The 20,913-nt window shown below is 43.3% G+C and overlaps 1 protein-coding gene across 4 annotated transcripts in view; it reads right to left on the reverse strand.

The window, feature by feature from the left end:
* SLC8A3 (solute carrier family 8 member A3) overlaps nt 1–20,913 on the reverse strand; it is a 196,676-nt gene that overhangs the window by 135,027 nt on the left and 40,736 nt on the right. For 3 of the 4 annotated variants that reach the window (XM_073348493.1, XM_073348492.1, XM_073348491.1), the window contains exon 2: nt 9,593–11,415. The exons of the other annotated variant lie outside the window; for it this stretch is intronic. In XM_073348493.1, the coding sequence (XP_073204594.1) occupies nt 9,593–11,358 (1,766 nt within the window). In that variant the 5' untranslated portion in view covers nt 11,359–11,415. The remainder of the gene's footprint in view (nt 1–9,592; nt 11,416–20,913) is intronic. 4 annotated transcript variants of the gene reach the window in all.

The following is a 20,913-nucleotide window of genomic DNA, read 5'->3' on the forward strand; positions in this document are numbered from 1 at the left end:
CTCTAGAATTATGAATCCACGTGCCCCTGTGAGACAGTCTCATCTCTTCCCCTTCTAAGGCCTGATCCTGCAGGGTGCTGCACACTTTGTACTCCCACTGACTTCACTGCTAGTAGAGAGAGTTTACTCGTCTCAGGATCAGGCCCACATTTATGCCTCCCTAATTTGAATTTGACTAAAGGCTGACTTAAACTGGGGTTTTAAACATCCCCTTGTTTGCTGCAGTCACATAATACATCCAAATGCCTTTGACAGGCAACAAGTCATAGCCCCAGACAGGATGTCATTTGTCCTTCTCAGACAGGTGGCATGTATCTCTACTCAACGCCTGTCACCAAAACTATGAGAGGATAAAGGTCAGCTCAGTGCTTCTCTTGTTCACATGATAGTCTCCGTCTCACATTTCTGCAGGCTGCTTTTATACACTCCTCGGACACCCCCCACCAGCACCTCATAGTAATCCTCACCAGAAATCTCAGTGGACTGTATTAAATGTACACCGCTTGAGTTAAGGTAGGAATGAGCAGCCTTAACAGGACCTACATGAGGGAATTTCAGAGTGAGAACCGGGCATACCATCTTTCACACTAGTGATACGCTGGGAGATCACCAACACAGATCACTAAATCCGGGTTTGGGGGAAAATGTATTGCATGGAGTGAGTAGGAATTCGGACAGGCAAGTGGGCTAACTAAAGCTAGAGAGCAGATGTGCTGGCACCTTCCTCTTTTTCAGAAATGATCAAACCTGGCAACAGAATAGCCCAGGGACCTCTCCTTTAAGAGGATTATGTGGGAGCACAGTGTCCAGGGGGAGGAGCCAGAGAGCAGATCTGGTACTACTGCTTCTTAATCTGTGTCAGAGAAGGAGCCAGGGATCAGCACCAATCAGGATGTCACCTCTCTTTTACTAGAGGAGAAGGGTGAGAAGGCAGGACTGAGCCTGCATGCGGATGCGGGAGGGTAAGAGGAAGAGATTGGAGGGACAATAGGGTGACCATACATCCCGTTTTGGCCGGGACAGTCCCTTTTTTAAGTCCTATCCTGGTTGTCCCGACTTTTTTGGAAAAAGTGGGCATTTGTCCCATTTGCTCTGGCCAACTTGATCGGTTGGCAAGAACAAACAGGACAAATGCCCACCTTTGCTTAAAAAACTGGGGTTCAGAGTAATGTGCGGGGTGGGGGAGCAGCAATGCCAACCCCGCGGAGTGAGGGAGGCAGGGCTCGGGCGAGCAGTGACGCCAGTCCAGCCTCGTGCAGGGGGCAGGCAGGGCTCAGGCAAGCAGCAACGCCAGCCCCAGCCCTGCATGGGTGGGGGGCTTGGGAGAGCAGTTCAGCCAGCCCCGGAGGGTGGGAGGGGGGTCAAGAGAGAGTGGCTCGGGCCAGGCCTGCGTGGGGAGGGGGGTTTGGGAGAGCAGCTCGGCCAGCTCCGCATGGAGGACGGGGCCTCGGGTTAGCCCAACCCTGTGTTCCCCTTTTCCTTTGGGGGATATGGACACCCTAAGGGATAAACTAGAAGTACATGATCGATAACGAGAGAGCTGTGGTAAGGAAAAGTGCGAATTCTAACAGGGAGAGTAACTAACCCTTGGAACAAATGAACCAAGAGAGATGGTAAATTCTCCATCATTTGGAGTCGCTGACAGATATCGCCATCTTTATTTGAAAAAGGAGGCTCTGCTTCAGCCACAAGTTAAATTTACGGCAGGAATTATGGAGGGAGATTCTACGGCCTGGTATGCACAGCTCAGATTAGATCATAATGGTTCCTGCAGGTCTTGGGGGGGAAAAAAATCTATGCAATTAGTTTGAGATTGCCCCAGCTGACAATGAGCCAACATAGGTCTCTGAATTAATATGGGGCATGTCACACCTCCAATTCTGCTAAATCATAGAATATCAGGGTTGGAAGGGACCTCAGGAGATCATCTAGTCCAACCCCCTGCTCAAAGCAGGGCCAATCCCCAATTTTTGCCCCAGATCCCTAAATGGCCCCCTCAAGGATTGAACTGACAACCCTGGGTTTAGCAGGCCAATGCTCAAACCACTGAGCTATCCCTCCCAATTCATGTGATTAAAATTAAAACAGGGAGCATAAAACCCCAAACGACAGTAATGACTGTTGTAAAACTGGAGGCAATGACCGCTACCCACAACCAGTGATCTAATGGGCGGGAAGAAGCCCATCAAGTCTGAACTGGCTCATCATGGTCTTGAGTTATGGAGGAGGAAGAGCCTCCCAACTAGACAACTGCTGAATCTCCAGATCATCAAACATTCTCATCTGGCTTGTCCATCAAACTGAAAAAGGCACGGTTTCCAGCAACAGGGAAGTTTAGAAAAGAAGCACAAGTGGCTACATAAAGCTTCACAATGGTCTTTTCCAAACAGCTATTAACCAGTCACTTCCTTCCACTTCCCACCCTGGGCCCCGTCTTCTGAATTGCCCCCGTATTCTGTGTAATTGCTTTAACTGGCAAGGAGATGATTTTCAAAGCCCAAATAAAGGGGAATTTATTTGTATTGTGGCAGCACTTAGTGCTACCCAGCCACATAGTGCTAGATGCACACACCACAAGAAGGCAGTCCCTGCACCACAGAGCTTACATACCACACGTGTAGTGATTCAGCAGGGCAGCCACACACAGAAGCTGGGTGGCAGTGCAACTCATACTCAAAAATCTCTGGGGAGAAATGGATGAGATGGGTCACATGTACCTTACAAATGACCCCAGCTCCTTAGTAACTATACTTATTCAATGCTTCAAAAAAATGCGTCTCCAAAAATATTGAAGGGCAGCGTTATTTAGGCCACAGGCAATAAACATTTCCAAGAGCTCAGTCTTAATATGTTTGTCTCCAGAAATGTTTTCATTAATGGAGGAACAGGAGGAGGCAGATCCTTTCAGCCTCGTCACTACTTATGCCTTTATTGCAAGCTTTGCATAAAAACCACCCACAGAAGTGGCCACATGTTACCACACACATTTCATCCAAAATCTCAGTGCTGCTTGTTTTGCCGAGAGGGTTAGCAAGCCATTTGCTACCAGTTCAACATTACAGCTTCTACTGACACCTAATACCCTTTCTGATTCATAGAACATTGCTTACAAAACTTTGGAATTGTGGCAAAAAAGCTACGCTGCTGGACAGGGGAGACACACTCCTCCCTGTCCCCAACAAAAATCAATCTCCAACCATGCACCACTGTGGATCCCAAAAACATTGCAGATACCAGTGACAAGGGCAAGCAACCAAATATATCTATTGCCCTAATTCTAGGTTAAAATCCTTGATATTGCAGCAAGGAACACAAAGTATAATTTGGCCCTTAGACTTCCAAATAGCATCCAAACTGGCTTCTAATAGCAGATGTATCATTCCAAACTGACCCAAAGGCAAATCATAGAATCATAGAATATTAGGGTTGGAGGAGACCTCAGGAAGTCATCTAGTCCAACCCCCTGCTCAAAGCAGGACCAATCCCCAACTAAATCATCCCAGCCAGGGCTTTGTCAAGCCGGGCCTTAAAACCCTCTAAGGATGGAGATTCCACCATCTCCCTAGGTAAGCCATTCCAGTGCTTCACCACCACCCCTAGTGAAATAGTGTTTCCTAATATCCAACCTAGACCTCCCCCTCTGCAACTTGAGACCATTACTCCTTGTTCTGTCATCTGCCACCACTGAGAACACAGTCAATATAATTATAACACTGGGATACACAGTCAATATAATTATAAATTAAGGTATTACTAGTAACTGAAAGCCTGTGCTGTCACATGGGTGTAATTCATAAAGTCATATTTATAAAAAAAGCCAAACGTCTGAGTGATACTTGGGGTTGTTGTGTGTGCTGGTTGTGTGGATTTGTGCGGTGCTGAGAGAGTTGTGTGGATTTGCGTCAGTGGCAAATGAAGGGTGTGTGCTGTCTTTGGGGTTATTGTGTGTGCTGGTTGGATTATCATGTGGGTGGTTGTCTTGATTCGTGTCGGTGGGGTTATGCTAGGAGATGTGTGTCTGGGAGGAGGCCTGGGAGATTTGTGTTTATTTGCGCAGGTGGCAGTTAGGCCAAGTAATCCACTATCCATGCAGTCTCCCTCTCACAACAAAGGAAACTGTTGCATAAATATTAGTCATAGAGTAAGGGCAGTGATTGGCTGAGCTGCTTCTGATATCATAATTGTCTAGGACTCCTGGCATGGCATAGATACCTGCCTTCCTGTACATCGCATAGGGTGTAAGTCATAAATTCAAAATGCTGAAAACTTAGAGTTGGACAGTAACAGACTACAAATCCCAGTGATGATTGCACCTAGTGATCTGCTGAACAAAAAGCTCTCATCCATGCTTGTAGCAGTTTCCTTTACTCCATACTGACTCAGACATTCTAGGCTTCAGAGTGACAATCCTGGAATTGTATTATACAGATTCCTTCCCTGTGCTACGAATACTATTTTTAAAAACACAAATTGCTTTGCACCACTGATTCTTAGGGCTTTTGTTTGTTTTTTAAAACCTTTTATAAAACATAAGTGTTGGGCCTAATCTATTTGACAGTATCCTTTTAACAGACTAGAGCAATGACACTCAGACCTCAGTGGTTCAGAAGCCAAATTAGTGATCAACATAGCCCAAGAGCCAAAGTAGTGTTAATTCATTGTTTCATTTACTATATTATATAATTCCCACAGCAAAATGAACTGACCAAGTATTATTATTTTATCCACTACAATTGGTTAACTACATAATAAAAGCATCGGGATTGGTTAATCATTAAATCACGTTTTAATATTATGTGCTGCAAAGAGCTGCAGGGGAGACATTAAAGAGCCACTTGCAGCTCACGAGCCTCAGTCTTAGCATCACTAGACTAGAGATGACCATTCTCATTTCAGCTGTTTAAAATGTAAAATGGCAAGACACAATCAGAAGTGTCTGTGTTGGAAGTTGGCATTTGGAAGTAACAAATGTATCATTTTAAATGTTATAACACCACGAGTCTGAAGCTTGTGTGAGTACTCACCTTTCTCATTAGATAGTAAAGTGCAGCGTTACACACACACACACACACACACACACACACACAAAAAGAGGACTGGATAATAACAGCAGCATTATTGAGGTTTCACACCTTAAGAGAAGTCAGCTTGCTCCCCGCTCCCACCCAATATACAGGCAAGGAAACTTTGACCATACCAGCCTTGAGAGAATCACAGAAGCAATAAGCAAGACCCTGTGGCAGGATCCATCTCCCTCTCACACTTTTATTTTATGCATCAGCTCAGCTATTTTTAATCCCGCATTCCCTGGGGACATCCACTTTTTTTTTTTTTTAAACAGATGGTTTATTTTATCTTTTTTAATTGAAGTGAAATTCCCTCAAAAAGAGTGGGACAAGAGAAAACATTTGGGGAAATCATCTCCAGCCCTTGGTTCTAGAAATTTGGTAGAAAACAGTGTTATGCAATACAGAGGTGATGTGGAATTTGGAGCCCCTCACATTAAATGTAGACACTTTTACACGCAGTTAAACTCCCTTAGAGCTGCTTACATCCACACTGCCAACATATAATGGAGTCTAAATAAGTAACTTACCCACCAAGAGCCAGAAGAGGACGTAAATTGAAGCTCTCACCCTCCTCCAGCTCCTTAGCATGTAAGTTACATCAATCTACATAGTCAGAGAGCCTGGAAATCTCTTTAGCCCCACTTCCACAAATACTTACATGCTTAACTTGACTACCTTGCATAGTCCTAATGGGACTACTCATGATAGTCAAGTTAAGCACATGCTTATAGGTATGTCTACACTGCAACAAAACACCCTTGTCTTGCCTGTGTCAACTGACTCAGGCTCAGGGGACTCAGGCTATAATATTAATATTGCAGTGTAGACTTTTGGGCTTACAGGGTCCCAGAGCTTGGGCTCAAGCCTGCAATTTAACAGCCCCACAGACCAAGCCCTGTGAGCCTGAGTCAGCTGACATGGGCCAGCCATGGGTGTTTTATTGCAGTGTAGATATACCTTAAGTGTTTGCAGAAATGAGGCATGTGTGTATTATCGCTCTTCCCTCCTATGAGCAAAAGACCCCTTTAACAATGGTACCACAAAGAGAATGAAAGGGTGGTGGGAGAAGGTGGGGAATCAGGTAACAAATCCATACTGTGTGAAGAAAGATAGTTTATTGACCCAGTGTTTTCATACAACATTGTGGTGATAAACACATCACCCCACCTCCACTGCACTTTAACATTTAGGATGAGTGAAGTGTTTCAGATAAAATAATCACATACCTCCCTAAACTAGAGATGAGCCAATACCAAAACCTGGGATCTGAGCAACGCTGATCTTTGCAAAAACTCAAACATGGATCTGAATTCTCCATATTGGCTGCTTTCTACCCCGAACATATGCCCAAAATTATTTTTTCCCCTTCAGGAAAAACACAACCCCTCATGTCTTTGCACTTGCTATTTCCAAAGGAGTCTCTGAGCCTCCTGCAGAATGGCAGCAAAAAGCTGTGCTCACTGCACTTCCTGGCCAGTAGGAAACAGGAATCTCACTACAAAGTCTTCCCTCACAAAAGTTCCAAGAGGCTTGGAGGGCTAAATGCAGCCATGGTGTAAGCAAGTGCAGCTCCACTGATTTCAGTGGCTTACACCAGATCAGGATTTGTCTAATGTCTGAATAAAGATCTGGAATTACAGGTGCTTGTTCAAACTCAAACTTCAGACGTTTTGAAGTTCACCCATGACTAGCTAGTATCAGTTCTGAAGGGTAAGGTGACTCAGTTACAATATATTTGTCCCCCAACACAATTCCATTTTAAAGCACAGATGGGAACCTAGTGTCGTTTGAGTGTGTTCTACCTATATTCCAAAACCAGAACTGTGATCTGACTGTGTCAGAGAGAAGAGTTAGTGCATTTGACTCCATCTTGGAGAACAGATTCAAACACGGTGCTGCTGAACACAGTTTAACTTAAAGCAGTTTAGTGGTAGCATGAACAGGACCTTAAAATGCTCCCCTACTTCATAAATTAAAAAAGCTTCAGTAATAGAGGAGGGGCTGGTTGGAATATTACAGTGTTTAAATTAGTTTTGTCAATAATCCCACCTGTTAGGCTCCAACTGCCCCAGTAACATCTACCATGTTGGAGAACCTATTTAAAACATTGTTGTGCCCCACACAATTAGAATTAAATCATGTTGTAGGTGCGTCCCCCAGCACAACAATTTTAACTGAGTAGATGAGACCTTGGTCTACTTTGTCCAGAGAGTGCAGCCTGAGGACCAGTTCTAGTAGCAGAGTTTGGCACCGTGACCCATGGTCACCTTCTCCCTGGAGCAGCAAGTTGAGGACAAAGCTGATCACCTTCAATCTTTTATTCAGGCTTGGCACAATTCAATGTGTCTATTTTCATAATTTTGACATCTCATGTTGAGGCATATTTTTTCTATTGTTATCAATGTAAATTTTCCACAGTTGCAGGAAATTATGGGGGGCGGGGGCGGTCAGACTATTTAATGACAATAGACATTGAGATTAAAAAAAAGGTAAAGCTTGCTAACCATTGAAATCCAAATTGTCAACATAACATGTCAAGAAATTGACATTTACCACCACCAATCTAATCCTTCCAAGCCTACTTTTACTGTTGGTGATCTCAGCCAACCAGCAACTTCTGTTCATCTATCAAGGAAGAACATGCAAGTGCAATCAAATACCAGGGTTGTGGACAGCAACTGGATTAAAAAAAAAAAAAAAAAACCATGACAGGTAGGCACAGACCATGGGAAGATGTCAGGATTCAGGCATCCCTGCTCTGTAGCTCAGTGTACCAGCATCTACATGTGTATTGTATAAGACTACTTGGTACAGTAATTTCCTTTCTCTGCTGCCAGTTGCAAGTCAGTACAATTCTTCCTTTGATTTCTCAAGTGATTGGGTTTTAACAAGAGGCACCCAAGCACTCAGCATTAGGGAATGTTAGCATCATGTCCATACACCAGCTCCCTCTACTAAGCGATTTTTCCTCATCTTCCACGAATGTTAATGGAAGGTAGTTAAAGCATTATTACGTCTCTGGTCTTTATTACTCACTATTCTCGCATCAGTTACATTTGTTCATAATGAAAGAGCTGAATTAACAGGACTGGTTCACACCATTAGAGGCCACGCAATCCTTTCCCTCCCCGGGCTGGAGGAGTGCTTGTTTTGTATGAAAACACTAGGTCATGGAGCTGTAGGGAAGCGCTGAGTTGCAGCGTTTTGGATCATTACTGTAGACTACTGCAGTCTTTTTAAGGGGGAAAACCACCAGTAAATAAATTCAAAGGGAAGAATAGCTTACTCGGAGATGATCACACAGAAGACTACTCAAAAGCTGAAAATTTAGCCCACCCCCTAATGCCTAGGCTAAGATCCATTTAAAGAAAGACCTGTGGGTAGAGTACTGCCTGGCTCAAACAGCTCTAGGCAGAGGCTGCAAGGGTACACAGACGGGAATTACTGCTTATTACACAAGCCAGCAAGAGGGTGTGCTTTGCTACCGATCTTGTGAGATTCGGGTGGTAGCTGAACCCCTGGTTGTACAAGCGGCACAGGCAGACCATGTATGTACGCAGTTCGAGGGAGGGGAAGAGCCCTTGTTAGGACAGTGGCTCATATGTACCTCGAGGTGGCTGCTTTGATTGAAAGCCAAACCTACAGAAAGACTTTTAATATCCCAAATTAGCATATTCAAGAGTCTATTAAAAACTATGAAAAGGATTTTTTTCCTCTCCCCTCTGTCTTTACTCATAACACTTCTATTGCATGGGGAAATTCAACCCTTAATGTGCTGTCTGCTGAGGTAAGAAAGAAAAAAGATAGGGAGAGGGGATTAAGGGAAGAAATAGCTATACAACAGAGGTTCAGTTTTGCGACCAAGGGCCTGATCCTGCAGCTATTACTCACATCACCGAGACCCAGATTTTCAAAAAAGCTCAGAGCTCCCAACAATTCTCATTGTTCTCAGTGTTCTGGGTAGAATTTTCAAAAGTGCTCATAGCTGCTTTCTCTCTCTCTGCTCCCACTGAAGTCAACAGGAGCAGAGTTTGGCCAGTGTTGAGCCTTTTTGAAAATCCCACCCTATTTAGCGACTATTGAAAATCTGGCCATTTATGTTGGCAGTGAGTAAATGGGACTATTTGTTTAACTAAAGTCTGAAAGATTGGGCCTCAACATGTCTTTTGTCTTCTACTCACAATCATACCTGCTATCCTCAAAATTAAAGGATTGTGAAAATGTCTAAGTACAGTCTCCACGTCCCACTCACTGGTTTGAGTCGACGATTCTGAGGATTATAGGTCTTCTCACTGATGAGATTTCCAAGCCCCATTTTGTAAGTCCTGGGAGGAGAGGGACAAGAGGTATTACCCTTTTAGATCCTGCTGTAGGGTTCTTGCCTGGAAGAGGTAAGTAAGGAAACTGAAGGATAGCTGGAGAAAGTAATCCATTATCTGTTGTCTGCATTCACCTGTGATGGAGTCAAACTTGGAGTTAACCACAGTAACTAGGACAGATAAAAGAAATTAAGGGGTACTTACACCGTTTCATCATTCTTGAACTCCAGCTCCCCATAAGCATCTTCAAAATCCTCTCCGCCTCCTTTTGCTGTCCCTTCTACTGTCCTAAATGGGACTATGACCGTACCTCGAGCACCTGATGTCCTAAGGACTTTGACTTCCATCACGCCAATGCTCTCACTGACATGCATCACATCACACTCAAATGTGAAGATGCCCGCGTGGTCATCATCCAAGATAGTCACTGTGGCCACACAAGGAGAAGTCAGTATGGCCTTTGGGTATGGCAAATTGTTGAGCTCAGCAGGTTCCTCAGTCTCAACCACACGGAGGTTACTAAGCCGCACAAAGAAATGCTCGTCTTCCTCAAAGATGTCATCATCGATGATCCCCACAGAGAACTCCTTCTGGGTCTCCCCTGACTTTAAGACCACAGTTCCCTCTGTGAACTCGTAGTCAGCACCTGCATTGGCAGAGCCATCCTCCGTTTTGTAGTCCACATAGAGGGTCTTGGACATGTCACCCCCTTTCCGCACCACCGTCAGGAGGACAGCGCCACAGTTCTCAAGACATTGGTAGGAGCAAGGATCAAAATAAACTTTGGAGATGAATTCCTCAGGTTCATCTGCCTGCACCTCGTGCAAGCTGGTGCTTTTCTTGGCTTGCTCGGCCGCATGCTTTTTCAGAATGTTGCCTGCTCCAGTCATCATTCTGGTGGCTTGGATGCGGTAAAAGGCTCTGCTTTTTTGCTGGTGAGATAAGGCATAGTAGTTGGCCATCTCTACCAGCTGGTCCAAGTCCTTTTCGGGGTGCTTTTGCTTCAGATCCTTGAGGATCCGGATCATCTCTTTGCGAGATTCATCCACCTCTTTCCCATCCATAGTTACTAAATTTCCATCCAGAAAGTGGGAGTTCATCATCTTGCCATCCATTTCTATTCCCTTAGGGTGTTCACCTTCTGTCTCAATGATAATGCCTCTGTTCTTGTCAGTACGATATTTTTTGTGCATGTACTTATAGAAGAACAGCCTTCTATCTGCCACCCAAGCCAGGAGGACACAAAGAGGGAAGAAGAACAGAGTGAGCAAGCCTTCCCAGACCTGCACCACACCTGGAGAGAAGACAGCAAGGATCATGTACAACCAGATATAAGCAAAGATGCTCCATGCAGATGTGACAAAGAACACCCTCAGGTGTTTTATCTTTCTGGTTTCCCCATCTGGGATCACATAGACGCAGATGGCTATGATGATAAACATGTTGAAAGCCGCACTGCCAACAATGGTAGAGGGCCCCAGGTCTCCGGCTATGAATCCATGGCCACATACCTCTATCAATGACAGAAGAATCTCAGGAGCAGAAGAACCTAGAGCCATCAGGGTCAGGTTGGAAACAGTTTCATTCCAAACCCGAATGGTAGTCGTGGTGGTCTCCCCATTTGGTTTCTTGATTGTAATCTCTTTTTCTTGTGATGTAATGACCTCTATTGATGCCATGAAACGATCTGCAATGATGGAGACTCCGAGGAACATGTAGATAAGTGCCACAAAATAAACAATAACCCTGGCAATTTTGTCCCCAAGGGATGGATTTTCTGGGTACCATATTGGCAAAATAACACCCTCCTTGCAATCAGAAGATCCTGAGCACGAGCTGTTTTGTCCTGTACTCAGAGACTCTCCCGTTATGCCAGCGTCCACCTGCAAACCATGCAAAAACAGCACAAAGGTAACCAGCCCAAAGTGGAGGAAGGCTGAGGTGAGAGGCTGCAACCTTAACCACGCCATACACAAAATTTGACTTCCACTGTGTAGATGCAACAGTCTTCTGAAAACGCCAAGTATCTGAAAGGAACAAAACAGAAATGAGGGAAGCATGAGACAGAGGCAAACAAGAGGTGATGTTCTCATATACACATTTTAATACCTCACTGCTGAGGAGTTGTAGTAGAAATACATGGATTGTCTCTCCACCACTTAGAAAAAGGGTATTCACCAGTGGTAGAAACTCTTTAAATGTAAATTACAAAGAGCAAAGCTATCTTTGAAAGTCAGATGCTGAACAGACAGAAAAACTGATAAACAAATAACCAAGAGGGAAATTATTTATATTAACCCAATTCTTGACCAACCATTTGTTTAATTTAGGGACCAAGTACCTAGTTACAAGTCTCCCAATAGGTCAATGGAGGTCCGTGTCAGATGAATTTATAACAAAATAAACTGGTGTTGGATCAGGGTGGTGTAAGGAATAAAGAAGTTACCCACTTCGCCTCTCCTTTCCCCCCTCCTCCTGTTACTTAAACGGGATGAAGTGGCTCAGGGGATTGGTGGGGACACAATTAGCACTACTTAATGCTGTTGAGTAGCCGATATACGAAATCAGTAAGTGGGACTGAGGCCAGCAAACTAGGTGAGGTGTTCACATGACCAAACTACTACTACTGCAATTGGCACCCTGGTTGGGAATTGCAGCAGAAAGCCCCTGAGTGGGCCACTGAGATTGACATTCTCTCTCTCCGAGAAGAGGTGCCTCCAAGTCAGGGTGTAGACACGTTGGCAGGGGAGTGCGGGACACAGCTGTCACTACTATTACTGCCATGATGTACCCAGGCTGTGCATAGATGACTCCACGCTCCAGGGCCATCAGCGTGCCACTCTTCACTACCACTAAATATACACCAAAATTTAGAGAAAAAAAACAACACAAAAACAAAAACATGGTAATGTTCTGCTGAAAGGCTTGAAAATACCAGAGCCGGAAAGAGCTACACTAATGAACTCATATACAATAGCAAAATTCAAGTACCCAGTGACATTCCGATAGATAGATGTGTGTCTGTCTGCCTACTTTCAAGTTGTGTATAAAGTAAAAATTGACGACCCCCTAAACTAACCAGGAAAGATAACCAGGTGGAAGAATGAGATGCATCACATCCCAGGCCCACCTACTGTATTTTGCTACTCATTGCATTATATGATAGTAGACCTTCTATTTGTTAACAATTGGGTTAAAACAGTATACCCTGCCATAAAACAGGCTGTTCTCTTTCAGTCACAGTATTCTTTCTGAGACATTTGAGTAACATGGTTAGTTAATCTACTGTGGGCCCTGTGAATCTGAACACAGAGTTTCACATGGAATCTCAGTCTTAACAGTAGGATTTTCAAAAGCACCAAAGCTTAGGACCACGTGTCCATTGGACTTTCAGTCTCCACTGATTTTCAATGGGACTTGTACTCCCAAGTCACTCAAGGCAGATTTTTAAAGGCATTTAGGTGCCTTTAAAAATCTGCCCTTTAGATGCTTTTGAAAGCCCAACCTCAAGTTCCTCAAGCGGCTAGAGAACACGGTGTCTATTCCAGACAGCATTTTAATTTTACTGGAGTGAACAAATGCATTGCAAATGGCTATTTTATCATCATCATCATCTTGTTGTGTCACTCACTTCTTTCCAAAAGCAGGCACAATCTCCCTGAATCTACAAAAATGTTTTTAACATCCAGATAAGAATCGAGAGAGACAAGCAAAATAGGAAGGAAAGAATGAACTAAGACTGCAAATGAACAAAGCCATCCTTGACAAAGCACAGCGGAGAGGAAAGAATCGATTATGCAGTATCAGAACCACAAATCCATATCACACCCCCTTGGTATGGAAAAAGATGGAAAGAAATATCTCTTTGATGCAACTCAGATTAATTCAGAAGTGACAGATTCTCCCCAACTTGCTCTCTCTCATGCCTTATCTTTCTGTTTCTCTTTTTAACCTACAGCTGGTATATGGTGCCAGATTGATAGACTCAGAGATGAAATATCCATGGAACAGGTACAGTACAGGCAGTAACCATGCCTTTTCCCCATGCTGCTTTGTCAAGATGTCTCAGTGTGACCCTGTTTAATGCGATAGGAAATATCAGTATCTGCTAGGAATGGTCTAGGTTTACTTGGTCCTACCTCAGCACAGGAAGCTGGACTAGATGCCCTTTCAAGGTCCATTCCAGCCATACACCCCTATGATTCTATTGATCTACCTTATGTAGCCTTAATGGCTTCTATTGCAGTTCATTCTTCATCCCATTTTCAGAAGTCACAAGGTGGGTGAAGTAATACCTTTTACTGGACCAGCTTCTGACGGTGAGAGACACAAGCTCTCTCTCACCAACAGAAGTTGATCCAATAAAATATATTACCTCACCCACCTTGTCTCTCCAATATGCTGGGACCAACACAGCTACAACTACACTGCATTTTCAAAAGTGACTGAGGTGCCTGAGTCAGTCAGAATATCATACTTACACTGTATTAGCAATGACACTTCCTTCCCTCAAATCAATCTCAATGCTACCTCCAACCTCCTTCTCTGTGGTCTGACCTTCTTCTAGAACTAACACTAGGCTATTTAGGTTAGATATTAGGAAAAGCTTTCTAACTACAAGGATAGTCAAGCACATGAAATCTACATCCTTTTTGGTTTTAAGAACAAGTTAGACAAATACCTGCCAGGGATGGTCTAGGTTTACTTTGTCCTACCTCAGCGCAAGAGGCTCTATTAGATGCCCTTTCCAGGTCCATTCCAGTCATACACCCCTATGATTCTATTTATCTACCTTATGTAGCTCTAATGGCGTCTACTGCAGTTCACTCCTCACACCATTCTGAGGCTTTGCCAGCCAATATTTAAAAAAAAAAAAAATAATGGATCATTATACGGATTATTCCTCAAACTAACTGAATGAGATTTCTAAAGCAACCTCTTTTGTTGGTAGCTTCTATTTACACTTTTGGATTTCCAAACCCAGCCTCTGGTTCCGGAGTAAAAACACAAGCTCGGCAATATATTTCTTCCTCTTTTTCACTAACTGTTGCGATGACCCCTGTTCACATTAACAGAAGTCAAAATCATTTTCAGAGGCAGTGTAACAAATAACCCAATCCTGCCATCCTGAAACAGACAAAATTCCCCAGTGAGATCCAACAGAATTTTGTCTGCATGGGGACTGCAAGATGAGACCTTAATATGCTTTCAATAACATAACAGTTTTAAATTAAAAAGTCTTCAAACCACAATACAGCATCCTCCATAGCCCTCTGGGAACCAGAGCAAAAGTGCTTTGCAACATGATACATTTACTAGATTTTTAAAAACTTATATTAATAAAACATTAGTGTAATATTAAACACTCATAAGTCAGGAAATACAAAAGTTAAGGTTCTCTTTGCAACCATAAGTCACCTGTGTTGCTTATGCAAGATCCAATTTTGCCCTCAGAAACATCTATGCAACTCAAATTGAAATCACTGGAGTTGCCTCTGAGAGCAGAATTTGGCCAGTTGTATATTAAAGCAAATACAAATAACATTACACTGTCACAAATAGAACAGAATACTCTATTACAAAGAAAACCTTCACTTGTAAACTGCAACCCTTATATATATTACTCTCTCAGTTCCTGCCAAACTGCCCTCCACCAGTCCCCCATGTGCACCCCTTTCATGGGGCAGGCCCATGCCTCCACTTCTTTATGGGGTGGAATTTCCTGATCCAACCACTTTCCGACTGGGTCTCTGAGTTACACCCCTCTGGATACCAATTGTGACTAATTCACGGGGTCCAATTGGGCTAGAGCCTGCCAGGATTTCTCTGGGAGCTTGAGACAGCACACATTTGGAATGAGTCAGAAACAGCTTCTTCAAAACCAAGCAGGATGTATTGTGCCCGTAAGGCATGTTGTGCTTAGAGAAGTGGATTTAAACTAAAGAGACCTACAGGCATACTCCCTTGCCCGCACTTGGTCTCTCTATCGGTAGTTCAGGTGAGTCTGGCTTATTCCCCATCTCTGAGTTGGGAGAAGCTGATACTGTTTACAGCATTTTTCTTCTGTCTCGGAGGATATCTCTACACAGCAGCTGGGAGCCTGCTTCCCAGCCTGAGACAGACAAACATGCACTAACTTTGCTCAAGCTGATGCAGTAAAAAAAGCTGTGTGGCCATGGCAGCACGGGTGGGAGCTGTTGTATTAAGATCGATGGAATAAACGCGCCCAAAGAGTCAAAGGTGTTAACAAGACCCTGAAACTGTCCAACATTAAAACAGTTTTAAACAAGGCTTGGGATTTGGTATACAGAGACCTCAGTATCATAGCAGACAGTTTTAATAATCTTCTTAACTTTTTATAAAAGGTTAAAAAAGGAAAAACAGTTAAAGCATTTGGAATGTTAAGTATTAAATAAGGCTTTTACTTTAACTTTTTACTTTACTTGTTCCATTTCCCTTTAGCTGGAGAGTTGTGTTTTTTTTAAAAGCACCCCCCTTGTTTGACAGTCTTTTAAATGGTATTAAAGATGGTAATAACCATCCTTTGGGGGAATGGAGAAGTTAGTGGAGATGGGCTGGAGCGATCGTTGTTGCAGTCCGAGAGTCCAATCCAATTTCCTAGAGGACAAGACAAAAGATAAACACACACAAAAGGGAAAGAATAAAAACAGCAAAGATAGAAAGTGCAGCTTCTGTCTCTGGTGTTGACTGCCATTTGCAACCTTACTGCTGGAAAAACACAGGCAGAGCACACGGTCTAATCAACCACTCCCAGACCTAGCAAACTTGTACCAGCATCAGGCTTTGTAGGGCAGTGCATGTAGCTGCCTTTCTGGTCACATGCTTATAGCTGTGCTGCAAAATCTGAAGTCTTGGCCAACTAAGCCAGACACTAATTAGGCAAAAGGAAAAAGGAGAGAGCTACGCAAGAGAAGAAATAGAAAATAAGGGAGGAAAGGGGGAAGAGACCGCCTCACAGCGGTCTTCGCTATTCGGAATTTAGCTGAAGCCAGTGTCATTTGGATCCCTGGATCTCTTTGGCCCAGTCTGGCAGGATGTCTCTCAGGATTAGGACAAAAAAGGCACAGTGCGGTCACGCTGGATTCTAGGATCCCAGGAGATCATGGAGTTGGCAGCAGGATGGTGAAACTCACTCCTTCCCTCTCTCTTGTCTTTTAGTCAGCCAACATTATGGAAGCCAGTTTTTCCCCCTAAAGTTTATTTTTGAGGACCCCAAAAGGGAGTGATGGGTGGAATAACCCATGCCCTCATCGTTTTGTCCACCAGTTAGGGCTAATTTCCAACACACCAATTTTGGTTCATTAATTTCCAGTCAGTCAGTCGCACACTTTTCTTGTTTACCAGGCATGATTTTCACACAGTCCCTGAGTTACATCAGTGGACCTTTATTTGGACTAATTCAGTCTGTCTTCCTTTTTGCACATTTCCCCTATCAAGATTTGTTGTCACAATAACCTATAACATTTCATGAACTTTCATTCACTTTATTCATTGAGTTCACAATTAGAGTAAATGGATAGGCCCGATTATCACAACACAGCTAAGAATAGCCGTCTGAGTATGGATCCAAAGGGTCGGGCAAGTTTGTCAGGCAGGTAGCTATCCTGAGCTACCAACCATGTTGCTGCCTCCAGGCTGCTGTTTTTAGCATGTGATCTCGAGCAGAGCTAGGATCTCTTTTGATCCTAGGTTTGGGAAAAGTAAAACACCATAGCTTGGATGGATCTTGAAGCTGGGTACTTGAGAGGTTGTCTTATTCTTGTAATTGTTTTACGTTTCCTGCTGGGTCCCCTAAGAGCCCCTTTACAGCCTCCTTTGATTTAACTCTGTGCATTCAGCCATACACAGCTGAACCAGGGAAACCAAGCACCGCAGAACATTAAGAAGAAATTGTACAGACATTTTCCCAGTTCATCACTGTTACAATAACATAAGTTGTATTTATTTTCCTGGCTTTTTGCTGTTTAAATAGAAGAAAAGAGTAAACACTACTCTGTGATTTCACTGTGTAGTACCATCCTGACATAGTAAAAAAAATTGACACAGCTACCATTTTGAACACCCATGGTGAAACAGAAGTGCAAAACGGATGTAGAAACATCCGTTCTACAGTCTCTCATAATTATTATCTGTATTTACTCAATTCCATTATCTCAGATAATATTGTAACTAAATTTTGTCCTATACAAATGGAAATCCAAAAAATTACAGTTCCATTATTTAAGAGTGTTTATTTAAGACCAGATTCTGATCCTCTCAATCACACCAAGTAATTACTCGAGTAACCTTATTGATTTCAATAGCACTAATTGGAGAATATGATACTACTTGCTATGAGTAAGGGTATCAGAATCTGGCCCTTGTTTTGCCAAGTGCCCTGGAGCATAAGCCTAAATCAGAGCTAGCCACTTAGGAAATTTCAGTGAGTCAGTTTCTGCCATTTCTAAATTATGCAGGAATGCACAAACACTCATTGAGCCAAATCCTCAGCAGGTATAAATCAGTATAACTCCATTAAAATCACTGTTCAAGCAATATAAAGAGAAGCAAACTGCATAAATGGTGAGCCAGAATGATTTAAAATTCAGTTTTAAATCATCAAGAGGGTAATAAGTAACAGGTGAGAATTTGTAAAGAATATGATCGCTGGAGAACTGGATGGCTTGGGGGATTGATAATCAACTATTAAAATCTTTCTTCATTGCTAGTTTACATCCAGCCTTTTTTGAAAGTAACCAAAAGTTGGTGCCATCTGACAGCTGCCCACGTGACATGGAATGTTTGTCTCAGACCAATTCCTACTGCACAAAACCACAACAATTGGCCCATGTTGTGGTACCCTTAGCAGAAAGCTCAAGGATTGAATTCAGAGTAACAGCCGTGTTAGTCTGTATTCGCAAAAAGAAAAGGAGTACTTGTGGCACCTTAGAGACTAACCAATTTATTAGAGCATAAGCTTTCGTGAGCTACAGCTCACTTCATCAGATGCATATCGTGGAAACTGCAGCAGACTTTATATATACACAGAGAATATGAACCAATACCTCCTCCCACCCCACTGTCCTGCTGGTAATAGCTTATCTAAAGTGATCATCAGGTGGGCCATTTCCAGCACAAATCCAGGTTTTCTCACCCTCCACCCCCCCACACAAATTCACTCTCCTGAATGGTTCTTGAAATCTGAACTCCTGCTTTCTCCTAGAGAGGTGGTTTCTGCGGGTCAGTGTTGGGGCATGTCAGGAGGCTTGCACTGGTGTTGTTTCTGTTCTGTGGACAGAGGACTTCAATCTAAGTCTGTCAGTTCATCACCCCTAAAGTCACTGTTGTGACTGTGTCCCTTTAAACTCAATCTCTGAGAAGAGATTGTTCTCCAGGCCCCAAGAGAAAGACAACGGAAAACAGCATTTGTGACGGCATCTTCTGAGCAGTAGCGTAAGGTGGAGTTCATCCTCTGCATCTGTCTTGGGTTCTGAACTGGGGACGAGGGACAGCAAAGCAGTTTAATTTTCCTAGTCATTGTTAAATAGCAGAATGAAAAGGAAAGATGAGCTGCATGGACGCCGTGCAGAGCCAGACTCTCCAAACAGCGGTGTTTTCAATGAAATGTAAATTGTAAATGCACTGTGAACAGCTGAAAATAAGGGAGTACGCGAAATTAGAGGGGACACTTTCACACAGATCAGCTCTCTTGCTAAACGTATGTGGACATTATGCACAAAAGTTACTCTGATATGTGAGCTTTAAATTTACATATGCAGTTACCATGATTGTACTACAAATTACATGATTATGCACATAGATTTTTCACATGCACAATTTGAAAATCTGGGTCTGAAGTATTAATAGCACTAACTGCACAGCTCAGAACACCTAATTGTTTAAAAATTGATTTATTGTATAATATCAAATGCCAGTGTAACAATGGATTGTTAATATCTCCCTGTTTATATCCTTTACCTTTATAACGTCAGACATAACTGTGCACCTAACGGCTTACACAACTGTATGCCTTCTTACAGCTATCACTTTAAGTACACAAATCAATCGCTGTAGGGAAAGAGATACCAGGTTAAGTGTCCACCACAGAGCAGGATAAAAGATCAAAATTATAAAAAAAAAAAAAAAAAAACATAGGGGAAAGAAAGCCAGAAGCTGCAATATAAATGGGTGAGCCCAATGGCTAGCATTCAATACCACGACTCAAGAATAGTTTTCAACTATTATGGGCGGGGGGGGGGTGTCAGGGAAGGGAAATTCCCCATTCTGCAGTAGCTGACAACACTTACCAACAAATGTTTTCAAGACTAGTTCTTGGAAAATATTTTTGGACAAAGCCCAAACTGTAGCACGGATAGTGCCTTAAAGATCTTGTCACTTTAAACCTGGGACAGGAAATTAACTAGGGAGACTAGACAGTAGGTATTTCTGTTATTACAATAGTGAAATTTGAGAAGACTCAGGGCTTGTCTACCTTAGGTTTTTCCCCCCCACTGGAGTAGCAAAACTCATGCAGCTGTGCCTGGAAAAAATACCTCCTGGCATAGATGCCCTACCCAAGTGTAAAAAATTACTTGCGTGAGAGCTTTGTCCCCCCGCACAACTTGCTTCACACTTGTTTCCCTCTGAAAGATTGCCAACCACTAGATCCAGGCAAGCATCTGCAAACAAAAAAAGCAAATCAGCTTTTTTTGCCGGAAGATAGCAGGTAAGCGCTGGCTGCTCTCCACATGTTAACACAGCCACAGCCAGGTTGCTCTACTCAAACAAAAGATAAAGTCATTCTCTCTCATTCATGCTGTGGGACAGCTCTGTTAACAAAAGCAAGTGTACATTTGAAGGGATTCTAGGAGGCCCTTTGCTGAATGGAGCTGCGGGTGGGGAAAGACAGAATCTCCTGAAGCTAGCACACCCAGATAACATGTACTCCAGCAGGGAATTGTGGTGCCCTTCACCTCCTGCTTAGATAATGCACTTGCTAGGCCGAACTATTGCTTTTCACAACAAGGCTACATGTTCACTCTACCTCCTGCACAGGCTGCTAAATAGAACAAGAGAGCTACAAATAAGTCAAAGCCTAGAGTCGCTACTCACTCGTTACTCAGGCAAAACTCCCATTGAACTTCACAATGGAGGTTCTGTCTGGGTTTAGAACCTTGTGATTTGAAGGTCAAATCACAGCAGGATGAATGTGACAACTGCCCCCCCACAAAAAAAAAAAAGCAACTGAGAACATTCAGATCCATGTGAATCCACACTCACATGCAAGGAGGCCCTTTCTATTGTACATACATGTTGGGATATTTCCATTATGTTCAGAATGTCGCACTGGTGACAGATGCCAGACTGACCCACCGTCAGACTGAAGTCCCACGTTTAGCAACCGAACAGCTACAGTACAGGCTGCTGCAATGCAAGTTTCCTCCGCATTACCCCACCTCTCGCCCATTCAGGGCAGGAGTAAGTTTGGTCTCAGTAACAGAGCTGGTCAAAATTTGTTATCGAAT

Source organism: Lepidochelys kempii, chromosome 6 (assembly GCF_965140265.1).
Source record: "Lepidochelys kempii isolate rLepKem1 chromosome 6, rLepKem1.hap2, whole genome shotgun sequence".
NCBI lineage: Eukaryota > Metazoa > Chordata > Testudines > Cheloniidae > Lepidochelys > Lepidochelys kempii.